Source organism: Dipodomys spectabilis, unplaced genomic scaffold (genome assembly GCF_019054845.1).
Source record: "Dipodomys spectabilis isolate Male_0828 unplaced genomic scaffold, ASM1905484v1 ptg000197l, whole genome shotgun sequence".
Taxonomy (NCBI): Eukaryota; Metazoa; Chordata; class Mammalia; order Rodentia; family Heteromyidae; genus Dipodomys; species Dipodomys spectabilis.
In genome coordinates, this window is record NW_024870874.1 from 15530498 (window position 1) to 15547107 (window position 16610).

General features: G+C 45.8%; 1 protein-coding gene across 3 annotated transcripts in view; it reads left to right on the forward strand.

The window, feature by feature from the left end:
• The window catches only part of Ccdc136 (coiled-coil domain containing 136), a 30007-nt gene extending 18790 nt beyond the window's left edge, over positions 1 to 11217 (forward strand). The window contains exons 14-18 of one of the 3 annotated variants that reach the window (XM_042695980.1): positions 323 to 817; positions 1197 to 1418; positions 2238 to 2519; positions 3030 to 3347; positions 10917 to 11217. In XM_042695980.1, the coding sequence (XP_042551914.1) occupies positions 323 to 817; positions 1197 to 1418; positions 2238 to 2519; positions 3030 to 3347; positions 10917 to 11027 (1428 nt within the window). In that variant the 3' untranslated portion in view covers positions 11028 to 11217. The remainder of the gene's footprint in view (positions 1 to 322; positions 818 to 1196; positions 1419 to 2237; positions 2520 to 3029; positions 3348 to 10916) is intronic. The other 2 variants (XM_042695981.1, XM_042695982.1) reach the window with 2 other exon arrangements.
• Positions 11218 to 16610: the final 5393 nt, after the last annotated feature.

Consider the following 16610-nt stretch of genomic DNA (forward strand, 5'->3'; position numbering starts at 1 on the left):
GGGTGGAGTAGGGAGCCAGGGTGTTCTTGAGACCCACCTCACAGTGCTTCAGAGAGACAGCATGGTGTGCCAGAATGCAGAAGCCAGAAGAAAGGAAAGCCCCCAAATCATGGTGTATTTGTCTTGGGAAGATTTTCCCCAATGAGCCATATAGATGACATACTAGTCATCTATAGGCTAAATTCAAGACAAAGACCTGGCGAGATAGACATAGGTTTGGACTTCTGTTGGGTCAGTGCTTAGACATCTGCCCTGGGCGAGGGGCAGCTAGGAGAACTAAAATGTCTCAGAGTAATAGTGCTGTCTCCTGCCCCCTACCCAGCAGCCCAAGTTGCTCATAGAACAACTGCAGGCTCTGCAGCTGCTGTATAACTCGAGTCACACAGAACAGGAGCTTTTGCAATTGGAACATGGGCGGCTCTCGGAGGAGCGGAAAAGGCTGCAGGCTGACTTGCAGCTCTGCCTAGAAGAAATGCAGCTGCTTCAAGTACAGTCCCCTGCCATAAGAAAGAGCCTTGAGGTCTACAGGAAGAGCTGTGCCAGCAATGACAACTTACAGAGGAGTTATGACAGCACCATCGATGAGAATGACAGCTATCAGAAGAGTTACGGTAGCACTCAAGCCAGCAATGAGAACTTCCTCAAGAGCTATGACAGTGGCACCAATTCCAATGAGGCCTACCAGAAGAGTTACAGCTCTAGCAGCTGTGTTTCCCTTAAGAAGAGTTACAGCAGCCCTAGTAGTTCTGAGACCTTTCAGAGGAGTTATGCCAGCAGCAATCCTGATGAGGAGCCAGCTGATCCTGAAGACTTAGAGGTAATCAGCACCAGGTAACAGGTCAGGCAGGGAGACCCAGGCTCCTTTCCAGGAAAATAGCACCAGGGGAATGAGATGGAAATAGGTTCAGAGCTGATCTAGGGATCTCCTGGAAGTAAATAAGGCTTCTGTCCTCAGCAGCCATGCATCCCATTCAGCCCCTCTCCTACGAAGGTTTCTTCATCTGGACAGAGACCTGGGCTTGAGGACCTTGATGGACTCAGTGCAGATGCTCTTCATGGGAAGAAATACAGCTCCCCATTCCCCAAGCCATCTCCAGATCCTTGTAGCCACTGTTCTGTATTTAGGGAAAGGCCTGGCATACGGGGTGGAGGTCACATTCTTCTTGGGTGCCATCATTGCTCCCTGCCCTCCACAGCAATTTGAGGAATTGGTGGCCAAGGTGCTAACCAAGCTGCAGGCAGTACAGGCCCTGTACCAGGTGAGCCAGGAGGACCACTGCCAGCTCCAAAAGCAGATGAACAAGCTGCTGTGCAAGCAGACAGAGCTGAAGGAAGAGCTGAACGAGTGTGAGAGGGAATTGAAGGCATGCATTGACACCTGTGAAAAACCTGCAGCTCCCCAGTACGACAAGAATGAGGTAATTTTGCCAGGGTTTCTCCTAGGAGTCTCCAGAGACAGGAGGTAATAGCCCTTTTCCAGAAGCTACAAAGAGAAGGGTAGAGCAGGGAAATGGAATCCCAAGAGGCCAGGCAGCTATCTGATGGACATTACTCAGGCTGAAAGACACTTTATGGCCTTCCATGGTGTGATGTACTAGTTATCCAGACTCCTTTCTTGGAACTCTTTTCTACTTCCCTTTGCCCTTACTTATATTCTTTCTCTTGCCTTGTGTCCTAGAGTACTTCCTTAGAGCCAATTCCCATCATAATGAGACCAGTTTTCTTGTCTTTCCAGCTAGATTGTAAGCATGTGTGTTTCCAGAGGTGTGGGAGTCCAGAATACTGTCAAGCTTGTGAACAGAGTTCCTTAAGTAAACTTACCTATTAGAGTAAAAGAGTTGGGTGAAGTTGAAGTTCCTGATAAAAGAATTATATAAGGAATTATATAAGAAATCATATTTATTATATGATATAAATTATGTAATTATATTGATTATATAATATATAATTATATAAAATATATTTCCCATATAATATTTAATAAGTGTCTGAGGCTCAGCTTTATTCCCCAGGTAGGTCTTGGTTAAAAAAAACAACAATGTAAAACATTATTTTTTTTATCATGTTAGATAAAAATCTTTAGGCATCTCAAGTCAGGGAAAAGCTACTTCTAAAAGTATGTAGTCCATTTCCAGATGGGCTTTATCAGGGAGATTCCTGAGTCATGGATTGCCCAAGTAGGGCTTTTGCTGGCTGGGTGGGGCCAGCTCTGGGTAACTGACCTCCACTGCCAACAGATCAAAGAACTGCAGACCAAGCTTCGAGAGCTGCAGCTGCAGTACCAGGCTAGCATGGACGAGCAGGGGCGGCTTCTGGCAGTGCAGGAGCAGCTGGAGGGGCAACTGCAGTGCTGCCAGGAAGAGCTCCGTCAACTCAAAGAGAGAAAGCCCTCCTCTGGCAAAGATACCAGGGGAAAGAATGGCAATAAGAATATGAACAAGAATGCCAATGGGGTTAAAAAGAAAAAGGCAGTTAACCAGTGCCCAGACAGTTCCGAGGACAGCTTTGATAAACAAAAGGTGAGTCACAGCTTTAGCAGCCAGTTGGGCAGAAGGGTGAAGGAGGCCCTCGGAAGAAGCATCATCTCCATTCTCATTTCTGCCACGTAAGGTATTTGTAGAAAGGCTCCTGGGATCCCTATGTGTCTATGGGAGTTCCATTTTGGTAGGATGAAGAGGGCAACTATATGGGAAGAATGGAATTTGTTCAAAGTAATTCTATACTAGTAAGTGAAAGAGGATTGGGTATGATGGAATCAACCGAGTTAAGATGCAGAACCCAAGAATCTGAGCTATAGTAGTTGATTGGAATGACTTAATGAAAAAATAGATATGTTGGCCCCAAGAGGCTAGGTATGAATGACTCCCCTCCACATTATGCTGGGAAGACTAGTTTGCAGTTTCTGAATATAGTGCTGCACCCTGGCACTGTGACATGATGCAAGTGAAGTTTTCTGGAAATAGTACAGCATTGTCATGAATGTAAGATTCTTAACAGCAGCCCCATCCTACCCTACCTCCACCCCACAGAGTCTGGAGGTTTTACTGTACTACAAGGCCAGTCAGACGCAATTAGAACAGCTAGACTGTGAGAAAGAGAAAGAAGAGATGGGAGAAGAAAAAAAAGGAATGCACGCTATGAAGGAGGCATGTTACGACCTAGCTGCTGGGGAAATTAAGCCAACAGATGGTCAGGGTGAAGTTGAAGAGCACAAAGAACCAGGGGATAAGGAAGAGGATGATGACGACGATGATGATGATGACGAAGATGAAGATGAGGATGATGATGATGACTCTTCTGAAACAGCTGACGATGGCAATCCCCTTAATATTTCTGAGAGCAAAAAGGTAACCATAGCCAAAAGGCTGAATCACGGAATGAAACTTGGGTCCAGGTTCCCCAGTTTTCAGGGGTGGCCCTCCCAAGGGTAGACTTCTGTAGGAGAAGAGGACAGTGACTGCAAGGTCTGATGTCACATGGGGAAAGTGGGAATGGAGAGCAGAGTTGAGAGAGCAATATTTCCGAGGAAAATGGCAACCTTTGGCCAATTAGATATGGGACTATCTCACAATGACCACCTTTTCTGGGAGCCAAGGTAGCGTCTTTGGAATTTTATGTCGCTTCATTTGCACAGTAGGCCTTGTTACCTTTCTATGTTGAGAGTGTTCCCTTACTCCTCTCCTTGGCACTGCAGAAAAACCTTGACAAGATGAGGCCTTCAGGGCATTTCTGCCCGGGCAAGACTGCCCGTGGCACCCTGTTAGAGTCCATCTTTGTCTATGCAGTTAGGAGTGTGGGGAGGGGGATTAATCTCTCCTTTGTAGGTTTGGGCTCTACATAGTGCCAGATGTGAGGGCCGGGTCTGGTGGTGATCAAGAATGATTGTCAGGGCTGGGAAGGTGGCTCAGCGGAAGAATGCTTGCCTTGTATGCATTAGGCCCTGGGTTCGATTCCTCTGCACCATATAAGCAGAAAAGGCCAGAAGTGGTGCTGTGGCTCGAGTGGTAGAGCGCTAGCCTTGAGCTGAAGAGCTGAGGGACAACGCCCTGGCCCAGAGTTCAGGCCCCATGAATGACAAAAAGAAATAAAAAGAATGATTGTCAGAGCTTGGCTCCAGGGGCTCACGCCTGTAAGCCTAGCTACTTAGGGGGCTGAGGTCTGAGGATCACAGTTCAAAGCCAGTCCTGGCAGGAAAATCCGTGAGACTCTTATCTCCATTTAACCGCCAGAGAACAGGAAGTGATGCTGTGGTCAAGTGGGAGAGAACTCGCCTTGAGCTGAAGAGCTCAGGGACAGCAACCAGGCCCGGAGTTCAAACCCCACAACCGACCAAAAAAAAAAAAAGAATGATTGTCAATTTTAGTCTGTTCAGCAGGGGCATTGGCCATAGCCAGTCCATGCTAGCCACTGCCCAACCCTTTATTTAGCTGTTAGATTATTGAGAGATTGGAATGGAGATATGTAAGCATATATGCCAGGATGACAGAGGCAATTTGCCAATGACACAGACGTATTTTGTTCTTTTCATGAGTGGTGCATCTCTGTTGGTGTGCACCAGCTGAATTCCTGCTTTAGGGGCTCTTGAGTTATAAGAACATCCTGAATAAAGCCCTCAGTTTATATCACAGATCCTTTCTGTCCCTTTAAACACAGGAAAAGAAAATTAGGTCTCTTGGGATAGGATTATTCTGTCAACTCTAAGGATATCTGGAATTTTCCAGCAGTTCAGTCTGCTACACAAGCCAAGGATTCAGTCTACAGTTCCCTGTTAACATCATTGCAGGACTGTTGTTGGGATGTAAACCATAGGAGCAACTATAGCCTTTCCCTAGGGTTATATTTCTTTGAACTCATCTCATCATATCCCACCAGAAGCTGGCTCAGAGCCTCAAAGGTTTCTTGACCTTGGGGACATTTCTAATACCAGACCTGATCTTTGTCCTTTGGAGTAGAATCCATTGCTTGTTTCTACACATGGTTTTGCCCTAGAGGATCCTGCATCTTTTGCAGGCAGTTCAACATCTTGCTAGACAGCTGTTGCAGATAACTAGCTCTTCTCTACTGTTACCTTGTTTTAGTGCATTTTTGTTTCACAACTAAAGCAGTAGACTCCTAGAGGACTGTAGGAACTGGAGTTCAAAATTCAAGAAACTTGATGGAAAGCAAGGCAGACAGGTAGCCTGGCTGAAGACTGGCTGTAGGAAAAGTGTCTACTCTGCTCCTCTAAGGAAGTCCACTCTGTTATCCTTTGAAACATCACATTTTTAGAGTGTGTGACCCTCAAGACTAGGTACAACTAACTAGTACTTGACAAGATAGAAGTACATGACAAGACAAAACTGGCCTTGCTGCCTCATTTGGACCTAGCTAGCTGCTTAACCCAGTTTTCCAACTTCTGCAGGCTGCTGGTGGGAAGTACTCCTCTGCTCTCCTCAAGGCCCAGGGAGCAGAGAAGAAATGCTACTGCTTACATGGGTTTTAACCTCTTGATTCTTCTCTCTTTTCCCTTTGTTCTCATCTTCATTACCTGTTGGATTGTGTTTGTTTCTTCATACCACGTCACATCTCCTGGTCTCTTGTGCTTCTCTCTCATTTGATGTGTTGTAGCCATCCACTGTCCCCAATCCCCCCATCTTCTCCTTGCCTCTCGTAGGCCTGGTGGTCATATCAGCTCTGCTCTGGTGCTGGTGGGCTGAGACATCATCCTAACACAGGTACTGGTATTGCTTTTTCTCTTCTTCCCTACCCAGCTGCTTGCTTCTTGCTTTGGCCATTGTACAATAGGTGATGCTATGGTCTAAGTTTCAGCTCTGGCTTTTTCTTGGTCTGCTGCAAAAGCCTATAACTTCTTAAAGATGTCTTTGACATACATAATACACAGGAAACTAGAATGTTTACCACAGGCATGATTTGAATTTCTTTTCTTGACTTGGAGAAACTTGGATAAACTATCAGTTGCTACTGTCAACTACTGTGTGTGTGTGTGTGTGTGTGTGTGTGTGTGTGTTTTTCTGGAGAGTGAACTCACAACTGACTTGCTAGAGAGGTGCTCTAAAGATAACTAGAGTGATGCCTCCACCCTTTGTGTGTGTGTGCGTGTGTGTGCGTGTATGTGTGTGTGTGTGTGTGTGTTAGTTATTTTAAAGATAAGATCTGCTTTATACCTGAACTGGCCTGGGGTATGGTCCTCCTGCTGGTATTCTTCTATGTTTCTGGGGTGACAGGAGTATATTATTATGTCCCACCATTGTGCTTTCCTCACCATAGCTGGTCATGCTCCACTGTACCCAGCCATTGGTTAAGATGGAATTTCATGAACTTTTATGCCTAGGTTGACCTTGAGCCATGATCCTCTGATCTCCAACTCCCAAGTAGTTAGGATTACAAGCTTAAGCCACCATCAAGCTTTTACCTCTACCTAGGATGGCAAATGGCAAAATAAGAAATCACGGGGCTGGGAAGGTGGCTCAGTGGTAGAGCGCTTGCCTTGCATGCTCGGGGCCCTGGGTTCGATTCCTCAGCACCACATAAGCAAAAAGAAAAAAGCCGGAAGTGGCGCTGTGGCTCAAGTGGTAGAGCGCTAGCCTTGAGCTGAAGAGCTGAGGGACAGCGCCCAGGCCCAGAGTTCAGGCCCCACGACCGGACCCAAAAAAAAAAAAAAGAAATCACTCCATGTCTTGATGGTTAAGAGAGGATGTCTGAAAGTTCATGATCCTTCTGGTCCTCCCAAGAATGTGTATGCAGGTGTGTGTGTGTGTGTGTGTGTGTATGCGTGTGTGTGTGTGCCTGCACACATATGTGCATGTGTGTAAGTAATGGAGCTTGAACTCAGGGACTCATGTTGTTACTTTTTTTCCCCACTCATGGCTAGTGCTCTATCTCTTGAGCAACACCGCCAGTGAAGCTTCTTTTTTTGCTGGTTATTTGGAGATAGAGTGTTGTGGACTTTTTGCTCAGGCTGACTGTATACTACAGTCTTCGGACCTCGGCTTCCTGAGTAACTAGGCTTAGAGGTGTATAGGCCAACAGTGCTGGGCTCCCAGAAACAACTGAATGAGATAAAAGTGGAGCTGAATCCGTGACATATAATGTAGTTTCTGAACCTAAAAAGTTCTCTGATAGGGGACCTCTGGTCCCCAGAAAACACAGACCAAATGATCAGACTCAAATAATGCATAGTTCCAGTTTATCCCCTTTGGGGGCCAGATTCCAGTTTTCTGGAAAGAAAATGATATTGGTAAAAATAAAATCTCTATTAGCTAGAAATCAAGTCTGCTGTATTCCAGACACCTCTCCTTCGAACCAGTTCTTATGAAACTGGTCTGTTCACGGGATGCCCAATTCAGGAGGCAGACTGTCTCGTGGCTTAAGATAGATGCTAAGTTGCACTTGCCGTTTAGAACCCATAAGCTGTTCTCTATTATTTTGATCTCCCTGCCCTCTCCTCTCATGTTTTTATAAATCAAGTATGGTTAGCTCAATGCAGAGGTTCAGACTGGTCGCTGAAATAATTGTTGGTGGCATCTCACCATTTTCTCTTCTACCCGTTTTTGTCCCCTCCTCACTTCTGCTTCCTTCAGTCTTCTTTTAGGCATTCCAGTTATTACTTCATTGATAGTCAGCTCCTTTAGTGACAGAGGTCTCTCCTAATACCTGTGCTTTCCCTGTATGCTTCCAGAATTCTTGAGTCCCTATTGGATAAGATACAAAGCACTTAGTCATAGCCTTTTGCCAGGTCCAATCAGAGTATAAAGAACTGCTAAGGGTCCTCTTAGGGGACCCGCTATTCCCAGAGCTCTGTCCAAACCCCGGTGTTCAGTTCCTGTCCAAGAACATAGTGAAGTGAAAGTATGCCTGACAAAGTGATTTGGTTGTCTATGTCCTCTTATGGGCTTTGCTCCCTCTCAAGGAGCAAAATGTAAACAAAGATTAGTTAAGGTCTGCCTTCCTTATAGTTCTCTGTAAGGATCAGATGACTTAACATATGGAAAACACTTTAGAATATAAAATATTACAAAATAATAAAAAGGCCATATACTTCCATAAGGCATACTATGTACCTGGCATTGCTGTAATCACTTTACATATGTTAACTAATCTTTATAGCAACCTTATGAGGAAGTACTTACTGTTATCATTTTATATATGATAAAACTAAGGCTGAGAGAGATGAATACAGCCAAGAAATTATGAATCGAGATTAGGAGGACTTAATATTAACAGCAGGTAAAATTTGAATCCTGGCCAAGTATGCACAGTTGTAATCCTAGCTCTCAGGAGGGAAGGGGCAGGAGGATCAGGAGTTCTAGGCCAAGGTGGGTGCCGGTGGCTCACACCTGTAATCCTAGCTACTCAGGAAGCTGAGATCTAAGGATCATGGTCCAAAGCCAGCCCAGACAGGAAAGTCAATGAGACTCTTACCCCCAGTTAACCAATAGAAAACCGGATATGACACTGTGGCTCAAGTGGTAGAGTGCTCACCTTGAGCTGAAGAGCTCAGGGGCAGCATCAGACCCAGAGTTCAAGACCCATGACCAACAAAAAAAAAAAGAGTTCTAGGCCGGTCTGAGTTACATAGGAGAACCTTGCTGAAGGAAGGAAGGAACAGAGAGAAAGAGGGGAAGGGAAAAGGAAAGGGAGGGGGAGAAATTATTCCTTGTATTATCTTTCTTCATTCCAAGAACATTTCCTTGGTTGGCCCACAGTAATCAGAAAGACACCATACTTTTGTTTGTGAAACTTCATATCTCATTAGTTTACCTCTTTGTGTCACTAATATCATTAATGTCCTTTATGTCTTATTTATGAAAACCCCTTTTGAATATTGCAGATGTTAAGCACATCTTCCCTGTTTTCTATTAGCATTGCATTGTTTGGGGTTGAAAGGCTGAACTTGTCAATGTTCCCATTAGATTGATAGTCCACAGTTCTAACCTGTGAAGTTTATTGTTGTTTTGAATGTTCACCAGCCACTCACTTTCGTTCCTGTCATCCTCCAGGGCGACAAGACCACCTCCCATGCTTTCATCCAAGTTACAAGTGAGGATCCAGCCCAAAGCGTGTCACCTTGCAGGGCTCTTCTTTCAGCTCACTGGCCACTAACTAATGGTTCTATAGCAGACTGTTCTGTCAGCCTGCTCTTACTTCCCAATGTTATCTGCAAGAATTTCCAGGAAGATCTTTTCAAACACCTTGGTTAAGTCCCCAGTGTAGTTTGTCAATTTGGTAATACAGTCCCAAAACCTGTGATTTCTAGAAGCCCTTGGGGACCCAAACTATAACTTTATACATCCAGTCCAGAATCTTGCTTCCACCCAATGTAATTTACCAGTTCACAGTTATGGAATTCAGCTCTTCCTTTAAAAACAGACTGAGTTTTTAGCAGTGCTCATCAGGAAACAAATTTCTGAGCATGTAAAAATTTTTCTAGGTCTTTTCTCAGTTTTTTAGTTGGTGGTGGTACTGGCATTTGAACTCAGGGCTTTGCACTTGCTAGATAGGTGTTCTACCACCTGGACCACACTTCTAGCCCTTTTGCTTTAATTGTTTTTTTGAGATATAATCTTGCTTTTTACCTGAGCCAGCCTGGAATATGATCCTTCTATTTATACTTCCCACTGTAGCTGGGATGACAGGTACTTACTACCATACCCAGCTATTGGTTGAGATGGGGTCTTGAACATTTTTTGCCCAGACTGGCTTTGAGCTTTAATCTTCCTGATCTCAGCCTCCTAAGTGGTGAAGACTATAGGGATGAGCCACCAAACCTGGCTTATTTTTTATTTGTCCCTTTATTTATTTGGCAGTCTTGTTTTGGTCTTGTCCGAACAGTCCTTCGGCCTCTTCCTCCCAGGTGCTAGGACTGCAGATAGGTGCCACCTTGCCCTGCTTAGTTGATTTACATGGATTTTTCTGTATACCCATTTCCAACATTATTTTGCTTTCCTTTTCCTATCTTCTGTTCTTCTTAGTAACTGTTTCTACAACCTTAGGAGATTTTTTTTTTGCCCTTTAATAGTTGGCTTAAAATCATCAATTATTCTCTGAGCAAATTCCTTTTTAGCTTTAATAGGCTCTATCCACTTTTACCTAAAGCTGTCCTTCTTATACCTGATACCAAAACTCATGACTCAAAAAATCTAAGTTCCATCTTTCAAGTACTAGAGTACAAAGAATAGCAAAAATAGGAACTGTTTCCCAAATATGTATTTTCTTATCTAAGATTTCCAAATGGGCCCTTTTTGGATAACTTCTGAGATGTTATTTCTGACCATGAATCAGCAGGGTTTGCCAGGGGCCAGCAGTGTCTAGAGGCCTCTGCACACTAAAACACATCAGTAAGTCAGTCTTTGAGCCAGGAGATGTGGAGAGAGTGTATAATGACTCTGACATTTATTTGCCTCCCAGCGCTAGTAACAGACTGCCTTGAATTTCCTTGAAGTAACATCATTTTGTGCAGAGGGCTGGCTGCCCAGGCACCTTCTGTTCACCTGCGCTTTGCAATGTTCTTTCTTCCCTTCACTCTCAGTCTCCTTTTCCTTCTTGATTCTCAGTCAGTTCCCTCCCACGCCCCACAGAGCTCACCAGGTGCTGCTGCTTTCCCCAAAAGTCCCAGATTATCTCACCTTTCTTTTGCATTGCATGGAAAATCAATGAAGGCTGTCTGTTATATATATTCTCATTCTGTTGGAAGAAATGGAGACATAAATTCAGGGATCACCTAAGGTGATGTGTCCAGCATCTAGTGGTGCCTGGACCAAGGGGCCACATGGTCTCTACTGGTTACCCAGGAGGAGAGAGATGCTCAGCCATGCTGTCCTGAGCTGTCTTTGTGCAGTACCAGCAGGCAGATGATATCTGGCTTAGGGAAGGGTTGAGAAAGCAAGGCACTCACTCTTTTTCTTTGGTCCCCACAGAACATGTTTGGGATGTGGAAGCCTATGGTATTCTTGGCTATCGCAGCTGTGGCTCTTTACGTTTTACCCAACATGCGACCGCAGGAGACAGAGTTCTGCCTCCTGGAGTGATGCAGACCTGGGCCAGCCCTGAGGGCATATCCCCAGCAGCCGCTGCCCTCACCTTTGGGCAGGACACACTGTGCCAGAGCTCCCACCCCACCCACGTGTCCCGTGTGTCTCCACCTCCTTGCCTCAGTCACTTAGGCTCGAAAGGCCAAGAGGAGTTGCTGCTGGCTCCCACTTTCTGCCTTGTATAAGAACCTGGGTTCCTTGTAATTAAATTGTCAACCTAACTCCCTGAGATGTTGTGGCTTTTTATTTACTAAATGCTTTCACATGACCAGAACAGAGCAGTTTCCCTTCATCCAAGTCTCTCACATAAGAGCCTATGAGCCAGGCACCAGTGGCTCATGCTTGTAATCCTAGCTACTCAGGAGGCTGAGATCTGAGGATCATGGTTCAAAGCCAGCCTAGGCAGGAAAAGTCCATGAGACTCTTATTTCCAATTAACCACTCGAAAACTGGAAGTCAAGTTGTGGCTCAGAGTGGTAGAGCACTAGCCTTGAGCAAAAAGCTCAGGGACAATGCCCATGCCCTGAGTTCAAGCCCCATAATGAACAAAAAAAAAGTCTATGATTTCTTTCACCCTACACATGACCTCAGGTATGAGACTGGTCCCTGCACTGCCAGTGGAATTGCAGAGATTGATCTGGACTTGTTAGCCCTACCTGGGTTCTAAAGGGTGCGGGTAGGGGCACAAAAAGACCAACTCCATCTATGGGAGGATGCCCTAGAGAAGATCTGTGTGGAAACCTTGTGGCTTAGTCCCTGTGACTCAAGAGGCTCACAGAGCCTGGTGCCAATGGCTGAAGCCTTGTAATCCTAGCTACTCAGGAGGCTGAGATCTGAGGAGCAGTTTAAACCAGCCTGGACCGGAAAGTCTGTGCGATTCTTATCTCCAATGAACTACTCAGAAAAAATGGCACTGTGGCTCAAGTGGTAGAGCACTAGCCTTGAACACAAAGAGACTCAGGGATAGTGCCCAGGCCCTGAGTTCAAGCTACAGGACCAGCGAAAACAAAAAACAAAAAAAAAACCCCTCAGGGATTAGGACCTGTGTTTGAGTGGTTAATTGGAGATAAGAGTCTCACAGGACTTTTCTGCCCAGGCTGGCTTTGAACTGCAATCCTCAGATCTCAGCCTCCTGAATAGCTAGGGTTACAGGTGTGAGCCACCAGTGCCTGGCTCACAAAGATGACTTAGTCAAGATCCTAGTAGTAAATGATACTTGAAGCTTTAACAGTAGATAATTTAACAAAGGGACTATATACAGAAGGTAGCTTTAGAACTAACAAGAAATTTGAATCTAGGTGCCTCACAACTATAATCCTAGCTATCCAGCAGGCTGAGATTGCAATTCAAAGCCAGCCTAGGCAGAAAAGCCCATGAGACTCTTCTATCCAATTTGCTAGTAAAAAGCTGAAAGTAGAGCTGTAGTAGAGTGCTAGCCTTGAATGAAAAAGCCAAGCAAGAGTGCAAGGCCCTGAGTTTCAGCCTCAGTACTGGCACCAAAATAAACAAGTAAATAAAATTGTGGAAAACACAAGCCCTAGCAACAATGGGAAATTGTGACATGCTTCCCCTAGGTTGGAGGGAAGTGAGATGGGGAAGAGAGAGAAGAAATCTGCAACAGTGCCATGAGGAAGTAGAAGGCTCTTCAGTCCCCTACTTTCTGCCCACCTGCAATTTCCCAGTGGTGTCTCTCACTGGCTAAACCCAGCAGGGAACTAGAGAGTAAAGGTGCTCAGGTGAGGTAATCTCTCAAGGTCAGCCTCCTGGAGCTTAGATGAAGACAGGATTGAGAAGGGATCTAAGAGGGGACAACACTACCAGGATAATTTGTGCAAAATTGATTTTTGCCTTCATTCCTGCCAAGGCCTTTATGAGTGGTTGTTCTCATCTAGATTTTTTTAAATCAGCCACAGGGCTTGAACTCAGGGCCTGGGTGTGTCCCTGAGCTCTCTAGCTCAAGGCTAGCACTCTACTACTTTTAGCACAGCCCTCCCCTCCACCTGGTAGCCAAAGCCTTGATGGAGTTCACCCTATCATCTGAAGCAATGAGTGCACACAGTGGATGAACCCAGCCTCTCCCTCTTCAGTTTGAACTCCTGGGCTTGATTCTGTGTTGCCAAAGCATGCAAAAGAGATCTTTTATTGCTGTGTTCCGTTCACTTGTGCTAGCTTTAAAAGGCCAGGGACTAGACACTGAATTTTAAGTCTTCATGGGATGTATTTTAGAAGCCCTGGGAAGGCATGTGCCTCAGAGTGGAAAAAGCAAAAGACAAGGACCTCAAACACCTGCAGGAACCTCCACCTCTTTTTTCCTGGTACTCCTAGAGTTTGAATTCAGGGCTTCAAACTTGCTAGACAAGTACTCTACCACTAAGCTGCAGAGCAACCCTTTTTGGTAGTGGTTTTTTGAGATAAGATTTCACTTCCTGTCCAAACAAGCACCTGGACTGTGATCTGCCTTTTTTAGGCTTTCTGTTACTGCTAGGATGATTGGTATGTGCCACTGTCCCAAGCTATTTGTTTAAGAGGGTCTCATGAACTTTTCTGCCTGGCTGGCTTTGAACCACAGTTCTGATAGCCTCCCAAGCAGCTAGAATTACAAGCATGAGCAACAGGTACCTGGCTTCAACCAGTTTCCTACTGCCTGCTTTCTACCCTCTCCCTATAGGTTGGGCCCCTCAGCTATTCCTGCCTAGCCCACCACCTGCCAATCCTGGTAAGAACCAGATGCTACTAGGGGCATCTGAAGATCACTGAACTGTTGCTTCTGATACTGGCAGGCTGAGTGTTAGGAAGCTGGGAACAGGCAAGGAAACAGCATGGAGCTCCAGGCTGTGGACACAGATCTGAGGCCCCATTCCTTAGTATTTCCTTGGTCTCACAGATCCCAGCAAAGGAAGCTAACTAAATTTTCAAATCCTCTATTAGATGCTAGGCACCATGCTAGTCTTTCATGTTATTTCCTCTTCACATACTTTTTTAAAATCCCTTTGGCCAGGTATGATGGCTCAAGCCTCTAATCCTATCTACTTGAGTACAGATTGGAAAAATTATAGTTTGAGGCCAGCCCGCCAAAAAGTTGGAGAGACTTCATCTCAACCAATGACTGAGTATGGTGGCATACACATGTCTTCCCAGTTACACAGAAAGCACAAATAGGAGGATTGAAGTCCAGCCTAGCCTGGGCAGAAAATGAGACTCTACTTCAAATATAACATCTCCAAAAGGCCTGGCCAGTGGCTGAAGTAGTTAGGTGCCTGCCTGGCAGGCACAAAGCCCTAAGTTCCATAAAGGCCTGTACTTAAAAAAAAAAAATCCCAAGAAATGGAAACATGGGTTTTTGTTGGTGATAGTGTTTGTTTTTACTTTTTTGTTTTGTTCTCTTTTCTATCTTGAGGGAGGCAAGTGTGGCACAGAAGTGGAAGGAGGAAGGAAGAACAAATGTAGGTATGGTACTCAGTAAACACTATGTGAAGAATGAACTATGCAACTTGTAGGCAGGGACAGGAGGGTGAAAGTAGAAAGTGAAGGAAGGGGTAACTGTCCAAATATACTCACTGCCTGACTTATGAAATGGTAACCCCTCTGCACAGCACCATAACAATAAAATAGTTTAAAATCCCTTTGAGGATATTACTCCATTTTACAGATGAGAAAATGGAGGCTCAAAAGAGTCAACAAGTCAAAAGTGAAGAGAAATGCAACCCTTCTATCACCTTTCTTGGTATCCAGGTCAGAAGAACAGTCAGTGTGCCTGCTACAAACCTGAATAATCTTCAATCATAACAGGTGACCGTGGGAATGTTCCAGGCCAACCACCAGTATAATACACCTGTAATCCTAGCCACTCAAGAGGATGAGATCAGAGGGTCACAGTTCAAAGCCAGCCCAGGCAATATAGTCCATAAGACTCATCTCCAATAAACTACCAAAAAAGTGGAGCTGTGACTCAGGTGATAGAGCACTAACCCTGAGCACAAAATCACAGAGACAGCATCCCAGTCCTGAGTTTAAGTTCCAGAACCAGTACCAAAAAAAAGCAAAAACAAAAAACACCTCACACATGGTTCCTTGGGTCTGCTCAAATAGATTTGGCTCTTCCCAAGTTACGTATGGCCCATGGAGGTGACTGACGAACATTCCCTTTTTTTTTTTTTTGGGGGGGGGGGGTCCAGTCGTGGAGCCTGAACTCTGGGCCTGGGCGCTGTCCCTCAGCTCTTCAGCTCAAGGCTAGCGCTCTACCACTTGAGCCACAGCGCCACTTCCGTCTTTTTTCTTTTTGTGGTGCTGAGGAATTGAACCCAGGGCCTCAGGGATGCAAGGCAAGCGCTTTACCACTGAGTCACCTTCCCAGCCCCGAACATTCCCTCTTGATGGGACAGGCAGGCCAGGTGAAGATCTAGGCAACCTGGTCTCCTGAGATAGGTCGACAGGTGGTGAGTCATGAGGCTAAAAATGGCTTGGGGCTGCAGCCAGCCCTGCCGCACATACTCAGCTGACAAAACCCCTTGCAAGCCCCTTGGTGCCCCTTCCTCCCTTTAGGAGGAACACGTTAGCTCTCCTCAGGGAAGGGGCCCCATTTGGCAGCCTCCAGGACAGCATTGCGCACGGTCTGTTCTGCCCGCATGGCCAGGCCTAGGACCTGGGCTCATGGGCTATATTGAGGGCTGAGTCACCAGCCTGTGCCTGGGTAGGCTGACTGTGACTGGCTCCTGGGGCCTGAGTCAGGCCCCGATTTATCCTGGAGAGCAACAGGCTCAAGTTTCGGAGGAGGGTGACAAGAACCATCCCTTGGCATTCTGCACCCTGTTCTGCCGACTGACCATTCAGTCCCCCAGGGACTGCACACTGGTCTCTCCTGTAGTGAGAAAATGAATTGAGGAAGGACAGCAAGGGAGGCTGCCCTTGCAAGCTTTTTCTCTACTTGCCCACTTTCCCCCTGGTGCTCCCCCCTTAACAGGCCCTTGGCTGATTAAAGGCCTCTGACAATGCCCAGTAGACAGGACTATGAACTATTAGAGTTTACTAAGGGGTTTTCAGCTTCTGCCTTCTTTCTGCTTGCCCCAGCAATTAAGAGGTATCCATCATTTTTCAGATCTGTGTCTCATTTCTTCATCAGAACTTCAGAGACAATACTGAAGCCCTGAGCTACTACCGTCTGGTTGGCTTAGAAGTCTGCCTTTACACACACACACACACACACACACACACACACACACACACACAGAGTGTTCCCTTGTGAGATCCAAGCTGGGCATCCAACACTGGTGCCTGCTGGGTGGTTTTGGCCATAAGATAAAGGTGGCTTGGGGAGAATGACAATTCTGGAGACAGGGAAAGAGGGTTGCCAATAGGAGAGTGGAATTCCTGAGCGCAGAACATGAGCTGCAAGGCCCAAGCTATTTATACCTTGCCTGTCACTATCAGGGCCCCCAGACAACCCCTCCCCCCACCAGCCATGCACAGCAGGTCCTTTTTCTATTCTTCTCCCTCCTTATCTAAAGACCAGGCAATCTCATTAAGTGTGAAGAGAAAGAAATGATTTTTTTTCTTTTTTTCTTTTTTTGGTCAGTCGTGGGG